At 42.3% G+C, this 21,180-nt stretch overlaps 1 protein-coding gene across 1 annotated transcript in view; it reads right to left on the minus strand.

Moving 5' to 3' along the window:
* NEK11 (NIMA related kinase 11) overlaps positions 1-20,769 on the minus strand; it is a 90,471-nt gene extending 69,702 nt beyond the window's left edge. Inside the window, exons 1-2 of the mRNA XM_077809294.1 lie at positions 20,666-20,769; positions 13,505-13,780 (exon numbers count right to left, since the gene is read on the minus strand). Of these exons, the coding sequence (XP_077665420.1) occupies positions 13,505-13,674 (170 nt within the window). The 5' untranslated portion in view covers positions 13,675-13,780; positions 20,666-20,769. The remainder of the gene's footprint in view (positions 1-13,504; positions 13,781-20,665) is intronic.
* Positions 20,770-21,180: the final 411 nt, after the last annotated feature.

Genomic DNA, 21,180 nt, shown 5'->3' on the forward strand with positions numbered 1-21,180 from the left:
AGAGAGAGAGAGAGAGAGAGAGAGAGAGAAATAACCCATTAAAAATAATCCTGTAAATCAGAGGATTGTGACCTCATCCATTAGTTATGAGGAAGGATACAGTTGTGCAATGACAGCAAAGAAATGACTCCTGTCAGCCTCTCCCTTGGACACTTAACCAGTGAAAGGTTTTTAATATTTATGTATCAGTAGCAAGGTGGAAAAAACAGCAAATAAAAACATTAGATAATGGTTCAATGGTTTTTGCTAGAAACATATCCACCTGACCATGATTCCCCACTTGCAATTACAGTTTTGAGACCTATCAGTTAGCCATTTTAATCCATTTAATGTGTGCCATGTTAATTTTCTCATTCTTGTTTTTTAATCAAAATGTTGTGTGTCAAGTCAAGTCAAATGCCTTATAGAAGTCTATTACATCAACACTATTACCTTTATCAATCAAATTTATAATCTCATTAAAAATATACCAACCTGTAATTAGCTGTAATGAGCTAATTATTCTATTAATAACATATTTTAACTCTGGTAAAAACTGGCTAATGGGATGAACTAGAAGAAAACTGTAGTTACAACTTCAGTAATTTTAGGTCCTTTCCACAATTTTGGCCAACTTCTGCATAACTTAAGTTTTAAGACGCACCCCATTGTAAGAGATAGCTTGTGGTTTCCTAGATAGCCCAGCCTAAAGAAAAGTATCAACCCTTTTAACAACAATGGAGTAACCTTTACCACTGTGTCCCAAAATTCACCTCATGACTTCACATTGAGAAATTGACTTCACAGCCTATTTGGGATCATTTATGTTGAATACTTCCTCTAACCAAGCCAGGAGAGCAGCCAGCATATAAATATGTTTTAACAACCATTTTAAAAACTGGTTTTCAGCTACTGTGAAGCATGCTGCCTCTCCTGGCTTTGTAGAGATGCCCAGAGATTTTACAGGTACTAAGTATCTTAGTGTGACGGCTTCTCTTTGGTGCTCATAAGATACCATATATCATCATTCAGAGTTTGCTACAGAAATCCCAGAAGAGTCCAAAGAATTAAATGGGGCTGTAACGGGGTTGCACACATTTCTCACAAGCGCCCCCTGGCCGAGTGAAGCGCCTGCACTCTCGCTCTACCTGTTTGTGGTGGGTCTTCGCTGACTCAGCCCTTCGGCCAAGTCATACACAGTCTGTTTGTGAGATAAAAGCAAAGCAAACTCTTTCAGGGTACAAGTCCAACAGGGGCCTCTCTGAGTGCCCTCTGTAACATCTCCCTCAGTTTGTCCCTGCTCCGGAATAGAGCAGTGCCCCGGGCTCCTTACCTGGAGGCAATGTCTTCGCCCTTTCAGGGCATTTCTGGCCCCAGCGCTTCAGTTCAGTCCAGTCCCCCTTGTGGGGTGCCTCAAAGTCCAGGCCACTTTCCCAGTGGCTGGTGGGGGAGGACCCAGGCCCACCCTCTACTCTGGGTCCCAGCACAGGAATCCTATAGATAGTAGCTGTCTGCTATCTATAGGGTTCCTGTAGGACCTCTCTACTGCACTTTTCCGGAGTGGGGTGTGGCAGGGCCACAAGGCCTCCAGCAGGGGGCCTCAGGGCCTAGTCCATCCCGTCACAGAGGTTGAAAACTATTGTAGTTTTAACTAAACTTTCTAAAATTAATCTTTGTGCTGAATGCACACATGTCCTGGTTTATGGGTTTACTTAATACATAGTTATCATAACCAGCAGCCCTGGTTTCACAGAGGCTGGCCCACATTTTACTGACCAGTCCTTAGTAATTACAGTCCTGGCCAAAGTCACAGGCTTATGAGACACAGGAGGAGGAGGCAGTAGCAGTGTAGGACCGTAAGACAGCAACATCTCTCTTTCCTGCTCAGCAGCCTCTTCTCCACCCCCTGTTGGTTGCCTCACCTAAAGCCAGTTACAATCCTGCCCTCCTCCAGCTCTTTCTTATCTATTCTACCTGATGCTGAGAGATAGCCAGAGAGCAGCAGCTGGCATGGGTTCTGAAGCCAGCCCCATATTCTATAAGGTTTGGTAGCTGAAGAGGAAGCCTGCTCAAGAGCATACAATCCCTGTAGTGGGGCAGAAAGGCAGAGGCAGAGAAACCTGTGGAAATGGCAAGAAGTGACGGCAGAGAGACCACCCTTCACATAGCTCTCCAACAGCTGGAAGACTAGCTGCCCCAGACTCTTAGGCTTTGTCTACACACAACAGTTATACCACTGTAACTACACTGGTACAGGAAGAGGAGTAAACTATACCAGTATAAAGCACCTTTATACCACTATAACTGCATCCACATGTGAATATAACTATTGCTGTAATAGTTATATACACACACTAACCACATGCCAGTACACAAATTTTATATAAACCAAACACATACGAAGACAGGGTCCATTCACAAAGCAAATGTTGCTTATTGTGACAATTCAATCAATTTACTCTTGTAAAAAGCTCCCAGTAAGTACTAACATTCACCAGAAAGCACACAAAGCCAATGGCTGAGGACCTAGCAGCCGAAAGAATCTACATTTATTTAGAAAACTGACCCTTAGAAAACTTTTTTAAAGTGTTAGTAAATATGGATTGACCCCCACACAAGCACCTGGGATCCACATCTGCAGCAGGAGGCTGGTGCTGATCTCACCATCTCCACACACATTCTTATTTAAAATTAGTCAGTTAACTTTAGGTGTGCACCAGATAATATGCCAGCTGCATGCATAATTCTATAATCATAATGAACAAAAGCCATTAGGAGATAGGGAGGGGTAAAAGATCCCCAAAAATTTATTTCCTTGTCCCATCCAAAAATTGCTCTGAGCGGTCACTGAAATAACATTCTAAATGTTGTTAGTGTTTTGTTAAATCACTCCTAGGCATTGTGCTAAAAAAAAATCCAAAAGATATGCTTCAACAACAACTACTAACCAGATGCATCAACAGCTGAGGTTCGATTCTCTTTGAGAATTTCTGTTCTTAAAGTTCATTTGTGTTCTCCCCGTAGCGATTTAGACAACTACATAGGTTGACAGAGTATGTTTCCTGAACATTATCTGCATTAGCAAACTCCAGCTGATTTCATACTTTCTCTAACATCCGTATATCATGTCCTGAATCAGCTATGAAATAATAAACATACTCTATGGAGATGTAATTTGGGGGATTATGTGAGACTCCATTCCTTTGATTCATCAAAATGCCCACAGAGCATGGACATGGACCACAACATGGGTAAATTCAGCACAAAGACTAATTTTAGAAAGGTTTGTTAAATGTTTTAATTTTACTACCTTACAAAATCAGCTTTGTTAGAAGGGAAAAATTCTTAAATACTGTAGATAAATTCTGTCCTAGAATAATATTTGAACTTTCATGCAATATATTTCCCTGTAATATGAGAAATTTACACAAATGATTAATATTTTCCATCTTGAATGCTGTATTCAAGTTATGCCATTTTCACTGGATCTGAAATTATACCTACTGCACATGTAAATGACAGAAAGTTAAGGGAATCTATGTTTAATTTACAATTAAAGTTCAGCAGCAGCTAAGGAGAATAACTGCAATACACAGGTGCCTCCAAGTGGTATACTGGTGAACTGCAGAACTTTATCACAAGATAGGTAGCTACAAGCATTTAGAGGTATTATCTGTTGCTAAATGCTGCAAGTCAAAACAAAAAGTAATAAAATAAAAATAAGAAGCCATAATTTAATACATAACTATTGTACTTTTACATCAATAGAATTAAACGGCACATTCAGTTTTGTCTCTTACAAAGAATAGGCAATGTTTGAAATGCTGCATTCAGATTGATGATCCCATTAAATAAACAGCTGATGTTATTGTAAACTAAATTTCTCAGTAAAAGGGCTCACAAGGAAAAAAATATAAACTGGTTCGAATACAAAAGTGGCATCTGTCAAGGGCATGTGCCTGCCCCTGATCTGTTCTACGTGTTATTGACCGAACGATGGAAGCAGTCACTAGCTGCATACTGGGGGTGGACGTCTGAATAACAAACCTGGAATATGCAGATGACACAGCTCTATCTGAATCCTGATGAACTAATCTCATCAATGTACTGAATACATTTACAGAAAATGCAAGTAAACTTGGTCTTCAGGTTAACTGGAAGAAGACCAAACTGATGAAAGTGGCTGATGGACCTCTACCTCTACCCACTATAATCGATGGACAAGAAGTTGAATTCATCTACTCTTTAGAGCATCTTGGCTCTTTTGTTACCAAGGAGAGAGGTTGCTTTACTGACATGAAACATTGCAAGACAGTTCTCCAAGTGAAGGAAGAATGACTATGTGACCCTTGGGGTGAGTTTGTTGTCTGTTCATTTGTTTGTTGTATGCGTGCTGCCTGCAGTGTGCCTGCTTGACTGAAGTTTATAATGCAACCTGTTTTGGGGGGGCCATGTTTCTTAACAAGGCTTTGACCCCTAATTCCTTTAGCAGCCTTTAACCAGAGAGTGGGGCTACCCAGGGAGAAAAGTAGTTAAAAAGCCAACTCCTAAACAACCAGAGGAGCTAGTGAATTGGGGAGTTTTGCAAAAGGGTTTAGAAAGGGAGTGAGAGAGCCAGATATACCTAACATTTTCTAATCTTAGGCCAACAAACACTCCACACATAAAAAAACAAAAATCAAAACAAAAAGCTACAAGAGTAAATATAATGCAGGCAGAAGTCTAGCAGCACAGTGGGGGCTATTCAATTTATTGCACAAATGCAGCTTGCATGATTACCTGCCTTGTAAACAGATAGGAATAACAGAGTAGGTCGTGCTCGTGGGAGAGTGGCACTATATGTGAAAGAATGCATAGAAAGAGTCAACTATAGTAAAAAATTTAAATGAATCAAACTGTACCCTAGAATCTCTATGGACAGAAATGCCATTCTTGATTAATAAGAGTACAGTAGTAGGACTATACTACCAACCACCTGATTAGTTTGGTGATGGTAAAATGCTCAGGGAGATTAGAGAGGCTATAAAAATAGAAAACTCGATAATAATGGGGGATTTCACCTATCCCCATATTTACTGGGTACACGTCACCTCAGGATGGGATGCAGAGATAAAATTTTTAGACACCAGTAATGACTGCTTCTTGGAGCAGCTAGTCCTGGAACCCACAAGAGGACAGGTAATTCTTGATTTAGTCCTAAGTGGAGCTGATCCAAGAGGTGAATATAGCTGAACCGCATGGTAACAGTTACCAAAATGTAAATACATTTAACATCCTTGCGGGGAGGGGAAATACCAAACAACCCCACCACCGTATAATTTAACTTCAGAAAGGGAAACTATAAAAAAAAAATGAGGAAGCCACTTAAATGGAAATTAAAAGAAACAGTCACAAGAGTAAAATCCCTGCAAGCTACATGGAAACTTTTAAAAAACATCATAACAGAGGCTCAAATTAAATGTATACCTCAAATAAACAAATTAGTAGGTAGTACCAAAAAAATGCCGCTATGGCTAAACAACAAAGTAGAAGAGTTGGGTAGAGATAAAAACGCATCCTTAAAAAATTAGAAGTCAAATCCTACTGAGGAAAATAGAAGGAGCATAAACTCTGGCAAATCAAGTACAAAAGCATAAATAGGCAGGCCAAAAAAGAATTTGAAGAACAACAAGCAAAAGACATAAAAACTAACAGCAAAAAAAAAAAAGTGCATCAAAAGTAGGAAACCTGTCAAACAACCACTGGAGCCACTGGATGATCGAGGTGCTAAAGGAGCACTCAAGGAAGACAAGGCCATTGCAGTGAAGCTAAATGAATTATTTGCAATGGTCTTCACTGCAGAGGATGTGAGGGAGAGTCCCACACCTCAACCATTATTTTTAAATGACAAATCTGAGAAACTGTCCCAGATTGAGATGTTGAGAGAGGAGGTTTAGGAACAAATTGATAAATTAAACAGTAATAAGTCACCAAGACCAGATGGTATTTACCCGACAGTTCTGAAGGAACTCAAATATGAAACTGCAGAACTGATAACTAGTACATAACCTATCACTTAAATCAGGCTCTGTACCAGAGGACTGGAGGATAGCTAATGTAATGTCAGGTTTTTTTAAAGGCTCCACAGGCGAGGTTGGCAACTATTGGCCAGTAAGCCTAACTTCAGGACCAGGCAAACTGTTTGAACCTATAGTAAAGAATAGAATTGGGGAAGAGTCAACATGGCTTTTGTAAAGGAAAATCATGCCTCACCCAGTGGTGCTGGAACAATTTTTATACTGGGGGTGCTGAAGGCAGAAACCATGTATTTGTGTTATTATTACCACTTCAAGCTAGGGAGTGTAGCAGCCCCTCCTAGTTCCAGCACCTGTGGCCTCACTAATCTATCAGAATTCTTTGAGGAGTCAACAAACATGTGGGCTAGGGTGATCCAGAGGATATAGTGTAACTGAACTTTCAGAAAGCTTCTGACAAGGTCCTTCACCAAAGGCTTTTAAGCAAACCAAGCAGTCATGGGATAAGAGGAAAGGTCCTCTCATGGATCAGTGATTAAAAGACAGCAAACACAAGGTAGGAATAAATGGTCAGTTTTCCCAGTGGAGAGAGGTAAATAGGAGGGTCCCCTAGGGATCTGTACAAGGACCAGTGCCGCTTTTATAATATTCATAAATGATCTGGAAAGGGGGTAATCAGTGAAGTAGGAAAGTCTGCAGACGATACAAAATTACTCAAGATAATTAAGTCCAAAGCTGACTGGGAAGAGCTACAAAGGGATCTCACAAAACTGAGTGACTGGGAAATAATGACAAATGAAATTCAGTGCTGATAAATGTAATGCACATTGGAAAACAATCTCAACTATACATACAAAATGATGGGGTCTAAATTATCTGTTACTATTCAAGAAAGAGATCTTTGTGTCATTGTGGATAGTTCTCTGAAAACACCCATCAATGTGCAGCAACAGTCAAAAAAGCTAACAGAACGTTAGAACCTTAGGAAAGAGATAGATAATAATACAGAGAATATCATAATGCTACTATATAAAGCCATGGTATGCCCACACCCTGAATACTGCATGCAGCTGTGGTCACCCCATCTCAAAAAATATATATTAGAATTGGGAAAGATTCAGAGAAGGGCAGCAAAAATGATAAGGGGTCTGCAGCAGTTTCCGTGTGAGGAGAGATTAAAAAGGTTGGGACTGTTCATCTTGGAAAAGAGAAGACTAAGGGGGGATATGCTAGAGGTCTATAAAATCATGAATGGTGTGAAGAAAGTGAATAAGGAAATGTCATTTACCCCTTCACATAACACCAGAACCAGGGATCACCCAATGAAATTAGTAGGCAGCAGTCTGAAAATAAACAAAAGGAAGTATTTCTTCACACACCGTACAGTCAATCTATGGAACTGGTTGTCAGGGGATCTTGTGAAGGCCAAAACTATAAATGGGTTCAAAAAAGAATTACATAAGTTCATGGGGGATAGGACCATCAATGGCCATTAGTCACAATGCTCAGGGACACAACCCCATGCTCTGGTTGTTCCTCAGCCTCTGGTGGCCAGATGCTGGGACTGGACGACAGGGGATGGATCACTTGATAATTGCCTTGTTCTGTTCATTCCCTCTGAAACATCTAGAATTGACCGCTGTTAGAAAACAGGATACTAGGCTAGATGGACCATTGTTCTGACCCAGCATGGCCATTCTTATGTTCTTAATGTGGTCGAGCAGGGTGACATTTGAATCACATGTTTTTTAATTCCTCTATGTGCTACTAATTCAACTGAGGATCAAAAATCTGATTTGTAATGAGAAGCCTCTGCGGCATCAGTGACACATATCAACTCGGACAAAGATGCACATCTATCAAGCAGCAGTAGCTTCTGTCCATTTGTATGGCTCAGAAACCTGAGCCACCACAGAGATGCAAATGCCCCTGCTGGACCCTTTTGACATGAAACAGTAATGATGTATTGAACGCATACAGTGGTTACATCATGTTATGAACAAAGATGCCACGTGTTAGACCAACCAGCCTCCAAGGTCTTCCCACGTGACAATGCTGTCTCAGATGGCTTGGCCATCTGCTTTGTATGCTGGAGTCCATACCAGCCCACCAGCTTTATGTGTTTGATCCAATAAAAACTGGATAGTCTCACAAGTGGCTTCTGACCGTGCCCGCCTCAGCCTTAATATAGAACAGGCTGCAACACTGGCAGGAGACTGGGCTCTCTGGAAATGGGTGATCCAAAAAGTGTGCACACTACACTTCATGAGCAGGAGAATGACTGAATCACCCACACATACATCACGCAATAATATGAATGAGTGTTACCAATTTGAATATGATATCTTTTAGATACATACGCACCTTTTAAATATAGATTATGACAACAGTAGTACACTGAACTCGTCAGGCCAGCTGAGACTCACTGCTAGGTACCAGGCAGCCCCTTGCCCTCTAGCATTAGGCTGCTCTTAGGGTCACAAGGGCCTAAACAGATAAATAGTTAGGACTTGGAGTAGGAAGGAAACATTCAGGTCTTACACTTTAATTAAAAAGAAAAGGAGTACTTGTGGCACCTTAGAGACTAACAAATTTCTAAGGTGCCACAAGTACTCCTTTTCTTTTTGCGAATACAGACTAACACGGCTGCTACTCTGAAACTTTAATTAAAGTATCTCCTGTCAGACCTAGTGATCAACAAAGAAAAACACTCATTAAACCTTCCACATAAATGCAAACAGCTGTAAAATTCCAATAGAAATATGAGAGCCTCTATGAAGGCATGAAGTAGGACGGGGTTCTCAACGTTTTCCTTTCTGAGGCCCCCTCTGACAAGCTATACAAACTCCACAGCCAAGCTGTGCCACAACTACTGCTTTTAGGCATATTATAATCAGGGCCGGTGTTAGGGGGTAGCAAGGAGGGCTAGGACCCCTCACACCATAAGGGGCACTGCGAAGCTAAGTTGTTCAGGCTCTGGGTGGTGGGGCTCAGGGCCCCGAGCTGCAGTCCCGTGTGGTGGGACTTCAGCTTTCTGCCCTGGGCCCTAGCGAGTCTGATGCCAGCCATGCTTGGCAGAACCCCAGAAACCTGCTCATGGCTCCCCATTGGGCCCCGGACCCGTGGTTGAGAACCACTGAAGTAGGGATTATACCAGAGTTACAGTGAAGCCTTGCTAAAGAAGTAGTACTCCTGAACCATTCACCTCAAACCTAAACCTATCATAAATCTAGTAGAAAAGAATAAATAGTCATTTCATCCACTTGAGGCTCCTCAGACCTTGCAATTTCTGCTAGTTTGGGTTTAAGAAATGTTTTGCTTCATCATACTTTGGTAAGGAAGATAATTTACCAGTATCTGGAGTTCTCCAAAGGTAATGGCTCTGCAGGGGACACACACAATGCCTCACATGTCCAGGACCAATTTAAAGCAATGGGGGTGGAGGAAGGAGTGCACACAGTGAATCCTGGAAGCAAATTCTCCAACAGAAGATGTAGAGGATTAGTACCTCTTACAGTTCATAGATCCTCTTTTGCCAGTAACAGTAGCCATGGAACTATCTATTCTCTCCTTTCTCAATGCTGCTCACTTCAGGTTTTAGTCTACATAGTCTTTGTACTTAGTTTAGTTAGATAATGTTAAGATCAGTTGGTACTTTTGGAGCTTTCTAAAAATAAATGTTACTGCTTCTTGTTCTCGTGTCTCTTATAATTCCAAAATAGTGGATCTGGGGAAGGCAGGTTTGTGTATCTACTGATAAGATGTCATAACAGATCAGCATGCAAATTGTTTGAAGTGAAGGGCACTTCCTCTGAGATTACTTAAAACTGCATGGCCTTTACCACCTGGGACAGAGATAAATGTGAAATGAGTCCTAATGTCAGCCTATTCTACCATATGGATTTGCACAGCCACTTCTGTGAAGGCAAAAATATATTTTTCAATTTAATTCATGTTTTTGCTGCTGAAAATACAGCCACTTCAGCCCCAAACATTCAAATTTCAATCATGCAAAGTGCTTTCATCTACAGTGAGTTGCTCATGCCATATTCAAGAATACATGAAGACACTGCCCAAAACACACAGCTTTTTCTGTTGGCCAATCTTCATTAGGACTGTCTCAGTCACGGAAACATCCAAACATTACCAAAACAAAATAAGAGCAGACTATGAGCAGACTGCTTCAGATATGAATTCATAAGAGTTGGTCCGATTTATTTTGTAAGTTTTGCATATGTCCAAAATAGAAATAAACTCTTCCATGAAGGTTGTCTCAGTTATCTCTCAAATGGAGACAGGAGTCTTTGGAAGAGTTAACTGATCAACATTGTTTAGAATGCTCAAAATTATATTTTTCAGAGTTGTTCTTCAGCATCACAACTTGAATGCCCTATTCCTGCAGACTTTATGCACATGGCTAACTTTACACATGAATGATCCTAGCAAAGTCACACCTATCATGATCAGATTATCATAAAGTTAAGCATCTAAGCAGTACAGTAACAAAACATTAGATTGTAATCTGTTCAGCATACGTACCCTGTCTTCTTCTGCATTTAGAAAACACCTGGCACTACAGCAACATAAATAACTCATATTGTTAATAATAATTTTATCTAGGGTGAGATGTCATCATTTCCAGCTTCTCACTGTTAAGACGGTGCTAATTTATTCCAGCAAGAAATGTTGCCATTTTTTGTAGTGCAATGTCACCCTCCAATTGCAAAAACTGACTTTAGTTTTCTCACAAATGAGCAATTCTTTCAAGGTAAAATAGCAAAATGCTTTGCTTTGGCAAAACTATAATGTTTCACTAATAGTCAAGATATCTTTGTGGGTCTCTAACTCTCTGCAGGCTTCCACATAAATGCAGTATAACCACAAGTTTGTAATGGAAAGTTGCCTTAAAAATGCTGGAAACTAATTTGGCACATGTAAAAATCAGAAAACAAAATATAGTCATGCCTTATATAAAAAGTAAACTTATAAATAGTTTACCAAAGGTTAATAAATGATTAATAGATGTTATAAGCATGTTACAGATATGAGTAGCATACATTATAGAAGCCTGAAAGCACATCAGCAGAAGGTGTAACAGATGGTTATAAACAACATATTGACCCGTGGAACTGTATAACAATTGATTAACTATCTATTAAAGCATTTATCAATCATTTTTAAATCTTTATCAACTATTTATAAATGTACCCTTAATATACAGTGTAACTACTAAAACCCGCTTCCCTGCCCCTTTCTGTTGGGAAAGTATCTTCTATAGATTATATGTAGGTCTCTTATGTCATAAAGCATTCTTATGGATACAGGGTGCTGAAACATCACAGAACTGCCTGAAAGGGCTTTCTTTCTTAGTCCTGGAAAAAGATAAAAAAAAATGCCTGGGTTTAAAATGAATAGGACTCTTTCAATTCCCTGTTAACCTAATTACTATAACATAATAACCAACAAATGTATCATTTATTGGAAATGTGACCTACCAAAATGGCTACTGTACAATGTGCACTTTAATATTTCTGAAAAATATGAAAAAGAACTCTGTTATTACTGACACTAGTTGAAGTGACTGAAATATTGCTGCATGCACCTAGCTCTTGGATCTGTAAACGTTCCAGGTATCAGGGGGCTCCCCAACACACTCCGATGAGCCTTGATATCTCTTCTACACAATAAGCAAGTGTCCAAATTTTTCAGAAATCAGAAATTCTATTAGCTGAATATTCTCATCAAATATGGCTAGGTGATGCGCTATCAGTATCTTCAACAAGAAATACTACATATGTGCTGACCACAGTTGGATTACCAACACTAATGTTACCTTTTGAGCCACTATCCAAGTCATCACAGAAAATTTGATTCCTCACATAGGTTACTGAGTGGTTCCAAGCTTAAGGAAAAGAGCCTATTTCTGGATGAAAAAATTATCCAATTGAGGTGTCAGACATGAAGCAACCAGTATCAAGTCCAATGGACACACAAAATTCTAGATTACAGGGAAAAGATACCTTTTAAAGTCCCAGTCTGTAAAATTGTCAGAGTGATGAGAATATAGTTTTATACAACAAGAAATTTCATCCAATGATATTAGACATGCACCCAAATTTGATTTCACATGCAGAGTTGTTAACATTCCTTGGAAGTGTTAAGTCTGTGATATTTTGTGATCCTATTGAAATTATAAAATAAATTGATGAAAATGTGTCCATTTTCAGGTAGAGACAAAATTAAGACTTGTTGAGACTAAATAAAAAAAATTGTTATCAATTACAAGTACAGTAGCCACGGTAGCTTTCACTTTACAATTTCTATAGTCATTACCTCTCCTTTCTTATTAGACAAGCAGGCATCCAATTTTATCATCAAAAACAGAAAAAGTCTTCTGTATTTTCTGCTGGTTTAGCTACCAGCTTCTCTTAGGTCCCCTCCAACAATCTAACTGAGTCTTTATGATGGTACCATGACAACAACACTAAAGTGACTGGCATGGTATAAAAACTTAGATAGATTAGACAAACCCTGGGAAAAGTCACCTGAAGGGGACAGACCCATAAAAGAAAAGCAGGAATTCTGAAATGTTCTTACCTTGTTCTTATCTTTCCCAGCTTGATTGCCTTAAAGGCCATTTATAATTGGACAGAGCATTACCGAGTTAGATACCACAGCAATTGAACTGTACCATTTTTGGGGATCTCTCTCTTTGCATTTTATAACAATTTTTAAATATTCAAGTAAATAAAGATGATATTTACATGAAGGTCACTGAGCATGGAATGGAAATGCATTATGAGTGGTGCAGATTTTAATAGACCTCCTCAAGAAAGATCTTGTGGACCACATTATTTTCCTTTTTTGTCAGAAGTAAGCAGTTTTGGTACACTGAAGAAAAGGAAAACTGTTATGGTGGATATATGCCTTCTCATTGCATCCTCTCAATTACATGAATGTACAAACGACATTTTATACAGAAGGGATAAAATTCACCCCTGTTCAATTAGCACAAGACCCTTTATACCACTTAAGCTTCATATAAGTTGTAACTGGCATTTAAGTAATGGATAGAGTGAATTTAACCCTAGATGTATCAGGATTTTAGTAATCCATTTGAGAGAGTTCTTTTTACTGTTTGAGAAGTACTTAGATACTATGGACAGGAGGGATATATATGGAAGATAGACAGAAAATTTAACTTATAAAATCAGTTAAAACTGGCTTGATTAAGACCACCATAACATAGACTGAAATCTTACTGAAGAAGCCTACACAATAATGTATTGAGGTGGAAAGACGGTATCTAGTGGAGTGCCAGGTTCAGCGTCAGCCAATTTAGCACCATCAGTGAAGACAGGGTAAAGAGTGTATTAATGAAATTTGCAGGTAATACTAAATTGGGAGGTAATGGGGCACCAAAGAAAACAAAAACAAAAAAAATTAGAAATATGGGCCAATTTTTTTCCCAAATACATTGAGTCAACACACTATATAAGATGCTTACTTACAATTCTTCTCCTTGTTTTGCCTTCTTGTCTGAAACTAGATAGACTGTTCCAAAGCTTCCTCTGCCAAGTTTCTGCTGAAGAACATATCTTCTTGCAATCAAGGTTTCAGAGCAAGTGGAAATAGGTGCGGAACCACTGACATGTTTAACAGCCTCTTGGAATTTCAGCATTGCTCCATGTAACAGAGATCACATTCATTTATCTATAACGTATCTTTCATATTCAAATCTCCTTAGTAATGCTCCTATTCTTCCAGTGATGTTCACAGGACAACACCTAAAACAGAAAAATAGATAAGATTTTATGTAATACTCTAAAGTTTTATCAAGATATTCAGGTTGCTAATTAAAATACCACACCTCAAGCTATCATTTCGTCACATATCAAAAGCTCAGGGCCAATCAGCTGGGGGGGGGGGGGGGCCATTTGGCCTGGGCCTCAAGCTCAAAGGGGGACTCAATTTAGACACTTGTTAATTTTCTGGTATTTGATAACTTTCGTAAATTGTTTTTATGCGCATCCCTATCGGATCAAAATGTGACACACTCGCTCAGCTTAGAGCTGCAAATTTAAGCAAATAAGAGATGTGATTTGGTAATAGACATAATTTTTTTGTTAACTGATATAGATTTTGTCATATTAAAGAGTTTAAAATGTTCATAAATATTAATAAATATATATTGGTTCTGATGGCACAAGATTAGACCGTGATGAACGTGTACTCTCAGATCACCTGATTATATAAACAAACCACTACTACTGGCTGGTGCTGGATTAAGTACGTGTTGAAAGGTACAGAATTGTTACATTTTACTGTTTCTATAGTTTTACGTCTAGTTGACTAAGGAATTATTTATGTGTGAAAATTCCTCATTATTATCTTCATATGCTAGCTAAAAGAGGTGACTGGTTGATTGGTTGAGCCCTAGCTTGGTAGTTTGGCCATCATCATAGGCTTTCGTAGGCTATAGGCCCAGATTCAAGGTGAAAATTTGTAAGGATAATCTTGTACAGTGAGTTTTGTGAGGACACGTTTGAAATTTTTGGACATTATCCCTCTGTCTATATCCGTGTCTGTGTTTACTATTGTAAGCAGAGTCAGGATGAGCTCCACCCTGACATCTGGTGGTGAGGTGGGGCAAGTTGTGGAAAAGAACTTCAGGGACTGATCTCATTTGCATAGGCAAACCCACCCCGCCTAGAATGAGGCCATAGCTGCCCAAATGGTCACTTTGGCTGCTGCAGGATCCCCAGTGTCTCTGTTATTGGGGCAGGAAGAATAAATTGTTATTACCCTGATTATGGGAATCAAGGACAGTGGAACTGACTTGGCGTTTTGTTATGATGGAGGGACTCGCCATCAACTAAGTAGCACTCGCTAGGCAAGGGACATGGGTTCCAAAACTCTGTGAATTGAGAGAGGTTGGGGACAGGTATTAATACTTCGTGGCATGGGCCCCCTGGTGAGGGCCTTACATGCTAATTGCGCTTCCTCCTCTCTCCACTGTGGAATATCAGAGCTAATTTTGATTCCATTAGGCGTTTAGTTACAGGCTGCTGAGCTGAATGCCCTTTGCGCTAATGGTGCACCAGCACTGAGGCTCCCCTACTACAAGCTGAAATCACAAAAGAGCTAAACTTACAAAGAGCTGAAATCACTGAGTGTTGTGTTAAGTAGTGGGGGAGCCTGAAGATATATGGTGGAGAAGTTTGCGGGACGGCAAGCAGAGCGATTGGTGGAGCAGAGCACTTTGTTGGATGCCTACAGCAGCCCATGGGGAGCCCCATGGAGAGGTGGGGCCATCAGCTTTGGACCACATAAGGTGCCCTTACTCTCTCTCCCCACCCCCAATCTCCACCCAGGTTGGGAAGTAAAACTCTGCAGATAAACTTTTGAGCTCTGGGGCTGCCCTGACCAGGGACAGAGGCTTTTGGGTCGTTGGACTTTTGGGACTTTGGGTGATTTGGGTTGCTGGACTCAAGAACCAAAGGGAAAGGACATGCCCCAATTTGCTTGGGGTGGGTTTTTTTGCTCATGGGTTGTGTTATGAATCCTGTTGGTGGTGTTTCCCCAACATAATGCCACATTGTTTCTCTCGGTTATTAAAAGGCTTTTTGCTACACTCAGACTATGTGCTTGCGAGAGGGGAAGTATTGCCTCTTGGAGGCGCCCAGCGGGGGTGGTATATATTTGTCCCAGGTCACTGGGTGGGGGCTCGAGCCGGTTTTGCATTGTGTTATTGGAATGGAACCCCTAGATACTGAACCCAGCCCTTGTTGCTGCCAACTCTGACAGGGAGAAGGGTTACACTATATATATATATATGTCATCCCTTTGTCTTCAGCTCAGCCTGTTATATTATACCTTGCATGCTTGAGTTTTGATTCAGTGATAAGGATAATAATCTGTCTGTTTCATTTTGTGTTCTTAATTAGTATTCTTTCATTTTACATCTTTTCAGCATTTGTGTACCATTCGGCATTTGTGTACATGTTTACAGTAGAAGATTTCAAGTGTAGATAAGCTACTTATTTGCAGCAGAATACTTCAAGTGTGGATAGGCTACATATTGACTAGATAGATCACTATGAAGAGGAGATTTGAAAGTGGTGCAAGCAACAGATGGCGAAAACAACTGAGTGAAGCAGCAGCTAACAGCTCAAAGCGAATAACTTTATTCCTCAAACCACTGAAAAACACACCGTACCCAACAAACAATGCTACAAATAATAAAAACTCTACAACTGCAACATATGATATTTCTATGCCAATACCTGAACATGAGGAGAGTAGTCAAGAAGGAGATGTGCCAACAGTAACAGTTGCAGCAGAAGATTCTGTGTACAATCAAGAAACTCAACAGCAACAGGAAGATGTAGAACTTAAGCAGCAAGAGCATTTCATGAGTATTACAGGTTTGACTGTGACTGACATTAGAATTATTGACAAGAGCAGTGCTGCCCAAATACAATCTTTTCTTCAAATTAATTGTTTTGAAATTCCAAGTAACATTCCATGAGATGCTGATAATCATGCTTTCCCTACTCATCTGCTGACAAAAAAACTCTTCCAGATAGTGAGACCTGCACAAGAGACTGGTTATTCAGGAGTACGGAAAAACAATCTCTGTACAGTGCACCCTGCTTCATTTTGAACAAAAGTGCTGCAAAAGCATCAGTTCTCTCTGATCAATCAGGATGGAGCATCAACAGAGGTTGGAGGAAGTTGAAAAACTAAATACCATCACATGAGAGTTCAACGTCACACAAAGAAAAAAACGGCTACACACCTCCTGTAACTGTTGTTCTTCGAGATGTGTTGCTCAGATCCATTCCAATTAGGTGTACGCGCACCACCATGAGGAGGACCCAGTGGTCCGAGGTTATTTGGGACCATGCACAGTAGAAGTGGGACGAACGATTCAAAAAGGGCAGGAAAGGATCCGGGGATAAGTCTGGTACGCCGTCCGCGGGCATCGCTTCAAAAGGCCTCGGGCCTGAGATTCAACAGACAATGCAGGACCTGCCCTTTGATAGAGCAGGCCTGTTCGCGAAACAGACAGACTCTAGGACTTCATGGTTGCTCTCAAGTCCTTCAGGCTATGCAGCCTAGAGTGTGTCTGTCGCGAACAGGCCTGCTCTATCAAAGGGCAGGTCCTGCATTGTCTGTTGAATCTCAGGCCCGAGGCTTGTAACCAAGATGTGCGCCTCATGGCAATTCCTGAGGACAAGGTACATGCTGCCGAGTCCACAGCATCCAGTGAGGCCTGTAAAGAGGTCCGTGCCACTGCCTTGCTCTCCTCTACTATACCCCCAAACTCCTCCCTGGACTCAGGTGGCACAAGCTCCTTGAACTTGAGCATGGAGTTCTAGGAATTGAAGTTATATCGACTCAGGATTGCCTGCTGGTTGGCAATCCTGAGCTGGAGCCCTCCCGTGGAATACACCTTGCGGCCAAATAAGTCCAGTCACTTGGCCTCTTTGGATTTGGGTGCTGGGGCCTGCTGCCCCTGCCTTTCTTTCTCATTCACGGCCTCAACCACCAGAGAGCAGGGCTGTGGGTGCTTGAAGAGATATTTGTACCCCTTCCAGGGCACAAAGTACTTTCTCTCCACACCCTTGGCTGTAGGGGGGATGGAGGCTGGAGTCTGCCAGATAGTCTTAGCATTGGCCTGAATAGTTTTGATGGGGGAAGGACAACCCTCGACGGACCTTCCAGGGCCAAAATGTCTACCACCTGGTCCTCTGACTCTACCACCTCCTTGGCCTGCAGGCCCATGTTGCGCGCCACCCTGCGCAGAAGGTACTGGTGGGTGCGGCTGTCTATAAGAGGTGGCCTGGATAAGGAAGTGCCTGTGACGGCCTCGTCTGGGGAGAACGACGAAGAGGCCAAGGGAGGAATAGGGTCCTCCCGACCCTCCTGTTCATCAGGAGCCCAACGACCTGCTTCGCTATCCGCCTCAGGAACCAGAGTTGGAATCAGTTCTGAAGCAGTGCGGGGGCCAAATGACTGAGGCCTCAGGCACCCTCAGTTCAGAGGTGGCCAACCGGGAGCTTTTAGACCAGGGGTTCCCAAACTTGGTTTGCGGCTTGTTCAGGGTAAGCCCCTGGCAGGCCATGAGATGCTTTGTTTACCTGAGCATCCACAGGTTCGGCCGCTCGCAGCTCCCAGTGGCCAGGAACAGCGAACCGCAGCTGCTGGGAGAGGCCGTACCTGCAGACGCTTAGGCCAACAAAACGTCTTGTGGCCTGCCAGGAACCCCCGCTTTAGACTGTGCACCCTGGGCCTGGTGGTACACCCACGGGGTCCAAAATGGCCACTGAGCTGGTCCCTGCCACTGCGCCAGCCATGGCCCTCCCCTCACTTCAGGCCATCTACGGCTTGACCAGTGCTGGTCCCGCTCCGAGTACCTAGACCCTGCCTCCGAGCCCAAGGAATGGGATCGGGACTGTGAGGGTCAGGATGGTGCCAAGCAGAGCTGAGCCAGTGAGCAGTGCTGCTGTGAAACTGGGGAGTGGTGCCGAGAAGCTAGGTAGCGGTGCCACAAGGCTGGGGAGTGGTGCCACGACCTGGAACCTTACTGTGACCTGGAGCTACACAGGGACTGTGAGCGACGCCAGGACCAGTACCCAGCCCAGGATCTGCTCCTCGAAGGCGACAGGTGTGCGGATTGGCGTCATGATTGGGAGTGCTGGCGCGATCTGGAGCAGCGCCATGAGTTCGACCAGTGTTGTGAGTACGACCGGTGCCATCATGAGGAGCGGTACCGGGACTCCGAGTGGTGCTGGGGCTTGACCAACGGTGCCGACAGCCAGATCATCACTGGTTTGCCTCAAGACGGTGCCATACACTTTGGTACCGGAGACTTGGCGCGTCTCATAGGCAAGCTCGGTGCTGTCATGGAGATGGGGTCCCTCACGGCCACAAAGGTGTCCGGAGTGGATGGCAGCTGTACTTCCTCAATACTGTGGGTTGGGGAGTCCAATGGCACTGGACTCGATGGCTCCCCTTGTGGGGCTGAAGTCAACGGTGCCACTTCCACAGGCTTTGGCCCTGGGTACTCCTCTCTGGGATGCGCCCCATTGGCCACCTCCAGGAGTGTGGGTCTCTGGGACAGAGAGCCACTCCTCCCTTGCTTCCAGTGCTGCTTCTGCACTGGGGAGTGGGAGCGATGCTGGGTTGATGCCGCCGGTTTCAGCGCCAGGGAGCGGCGGTGCCGCGGGTCTCTGCCATAGTCCATCTGCAGTGCTGCTTCTACCACTGCCGCCAGGCCACTGCGCATCAAAGAACTTGGTGCCAGGTCCTGCCGCGCCAAAGGAAGCTGAAGTCTAAGTGCTGCCTCCATAAGGAGTTGCTTAAGGTGAAAGTCATGCTCCTTTTTGGTCCCAGGACGAAACTCCTTGCAAATCCTGCACCTATCAGCTTCGTGAGCCTCCCCCAGACACTTCAAACAAGAACCGTGGGGGTCCCCACTCGCTGGCATAGGCTTGGAGCAGGACTTGCAAGGCTTGAATCCTTGGGCATGAAAGCCCTCCCAAGAAAAAGCAGTCGGGATGCAGGGTAAACCCCCCAGCCCAACTGCTACTAACTACAACAAAAATAAACTACGAGAACTAAAGAAAATTTAAAACAACTATAAAGCAAGCTAAGGAAACTCACTAAGCAAGACACCACAGTTCCAACGACCATCTCAGGTGGTAGGAAGGCACTGAGGGGGCGCCGGGTTGGCAGGGTCATATATTGAGCACCATGATGGTGCCACTCAGGGTGGCTCCACAGCTGACCCGATGGGTGCTACTAGGGGAAAAACTTTCCAAACAGCTGTGCATGCAGCGCGCACACACCTAATTGGAATCAATATGAGCAATCATTCGACAAAGAAACTATGTTGCCTGGAAATCACCCAGTAGAGCAGCATCCGCTGAAAGTTCAGTTGAGAATTTACTCTTGACTGAATTCTCTACAGAAACTAACTGGAAAAAGCTTCTTGAGTGCATCCTGAATGTCATCCTTTTTCTTTCTGAGCAGGGATTGGCTTTCTTTGGTTCCAGTCAACGTATTGGTGATCCATGCAAAATGGAAACTTGCTAGGCATAGTTGAACTCCTCAGCAAATATGACCCACTTTTATCAGAGCATGTTAAACATGCTCAAGAATTGCAAGAGAGTCAAAAGTGCATGCAAGTCCATTATCTCTCCACACGCATACAAAACGAGATTATTGAGCCATGTGGATCATTCATACAAACAACAATTCTTGATGATATTCAAAAGGCCAAGTATTTTTCAGTCATTGTTGATGCCACTCCAGATTGTTCTCACAAGGAACAGACTACTATGGTTATTCGATATGTTAAGATTGTAGACAGATCAAAAATTTCAATTGAAGAAAGGTTTATTTTGTCTGATAATTTCAAGAGAAAAACTGGAAAAGGAATTGCTGCTTGAGTACTAGCAATGCTAGAAGGTTTTAAGTTAGATTTTCAAGTCTGCATTTGTCAAGCCTATCACAATAGATCTAACATGGCTGGGAAGTACAAAGGTGTACAAGCAGTTCTGCTTGAGCATAATTCAAACTGTATTTTCCCCAGCTGTGGAAACCACACACTAAACATTGCAGGTGTTGACTGTACTGAATCATGCAAGAAGGCAATTACATACTTTGGAACTGTTCAGCAAATGTACAATCTCTTCAGTAGCAGTCCACAAAGGTGGGAAATTCTGAAGCAATTTCTTCCTGTTTCACTGCATGGGATGTCCAAAACTAGACGGTCTGCACAGATTGATGGTGTTCAACCAGTTGCACAGCATCTGAACTCAGTGAGAAAGGCTTTAAATGAGCTTGAATCTCTCAATATCACTGCCCAGGCTCAAACTGAACTTCAGTCTATTCAGAAGCATGTGTCCAAATTTGAATGCATTCTGATGTCATCTTTGTGGATAGAAAAGGAGTACTTGTGGCACCTTAAAGACTAACCAATTTATTTGAGCATAAGCTTTCGTGAGCTACAGATGAGGTGAGCTGTAGCTATCCGATGAAGTGAGCTGTAGCTCACGAAAGCTTATGCTCAAATAAATTGGTTAGTCTCTAAGTTGCCACAAGTACTCCTTTTCTTTTTGCAAATACAGACTAACACGGCTGTTACTCTGAAACCTATCTTTGTGGATGAAGCTAC

Source organism: Eretmochelys imbricata, chromosome 2 (genome assembly GCF_965152235.1).
Source record: "Eretmochelys imbricata isolate rEreImb1 chromosome 2, rEreImb1.hap1, whole genome shotgun sequence".
Classification (NCBI taxonomy): domain Eukaryota; kingdom Metazoa; phylum Chordata; order Testudines; family Cheloniidae; genus Eretmochelys; species Eretmochelys imbricata.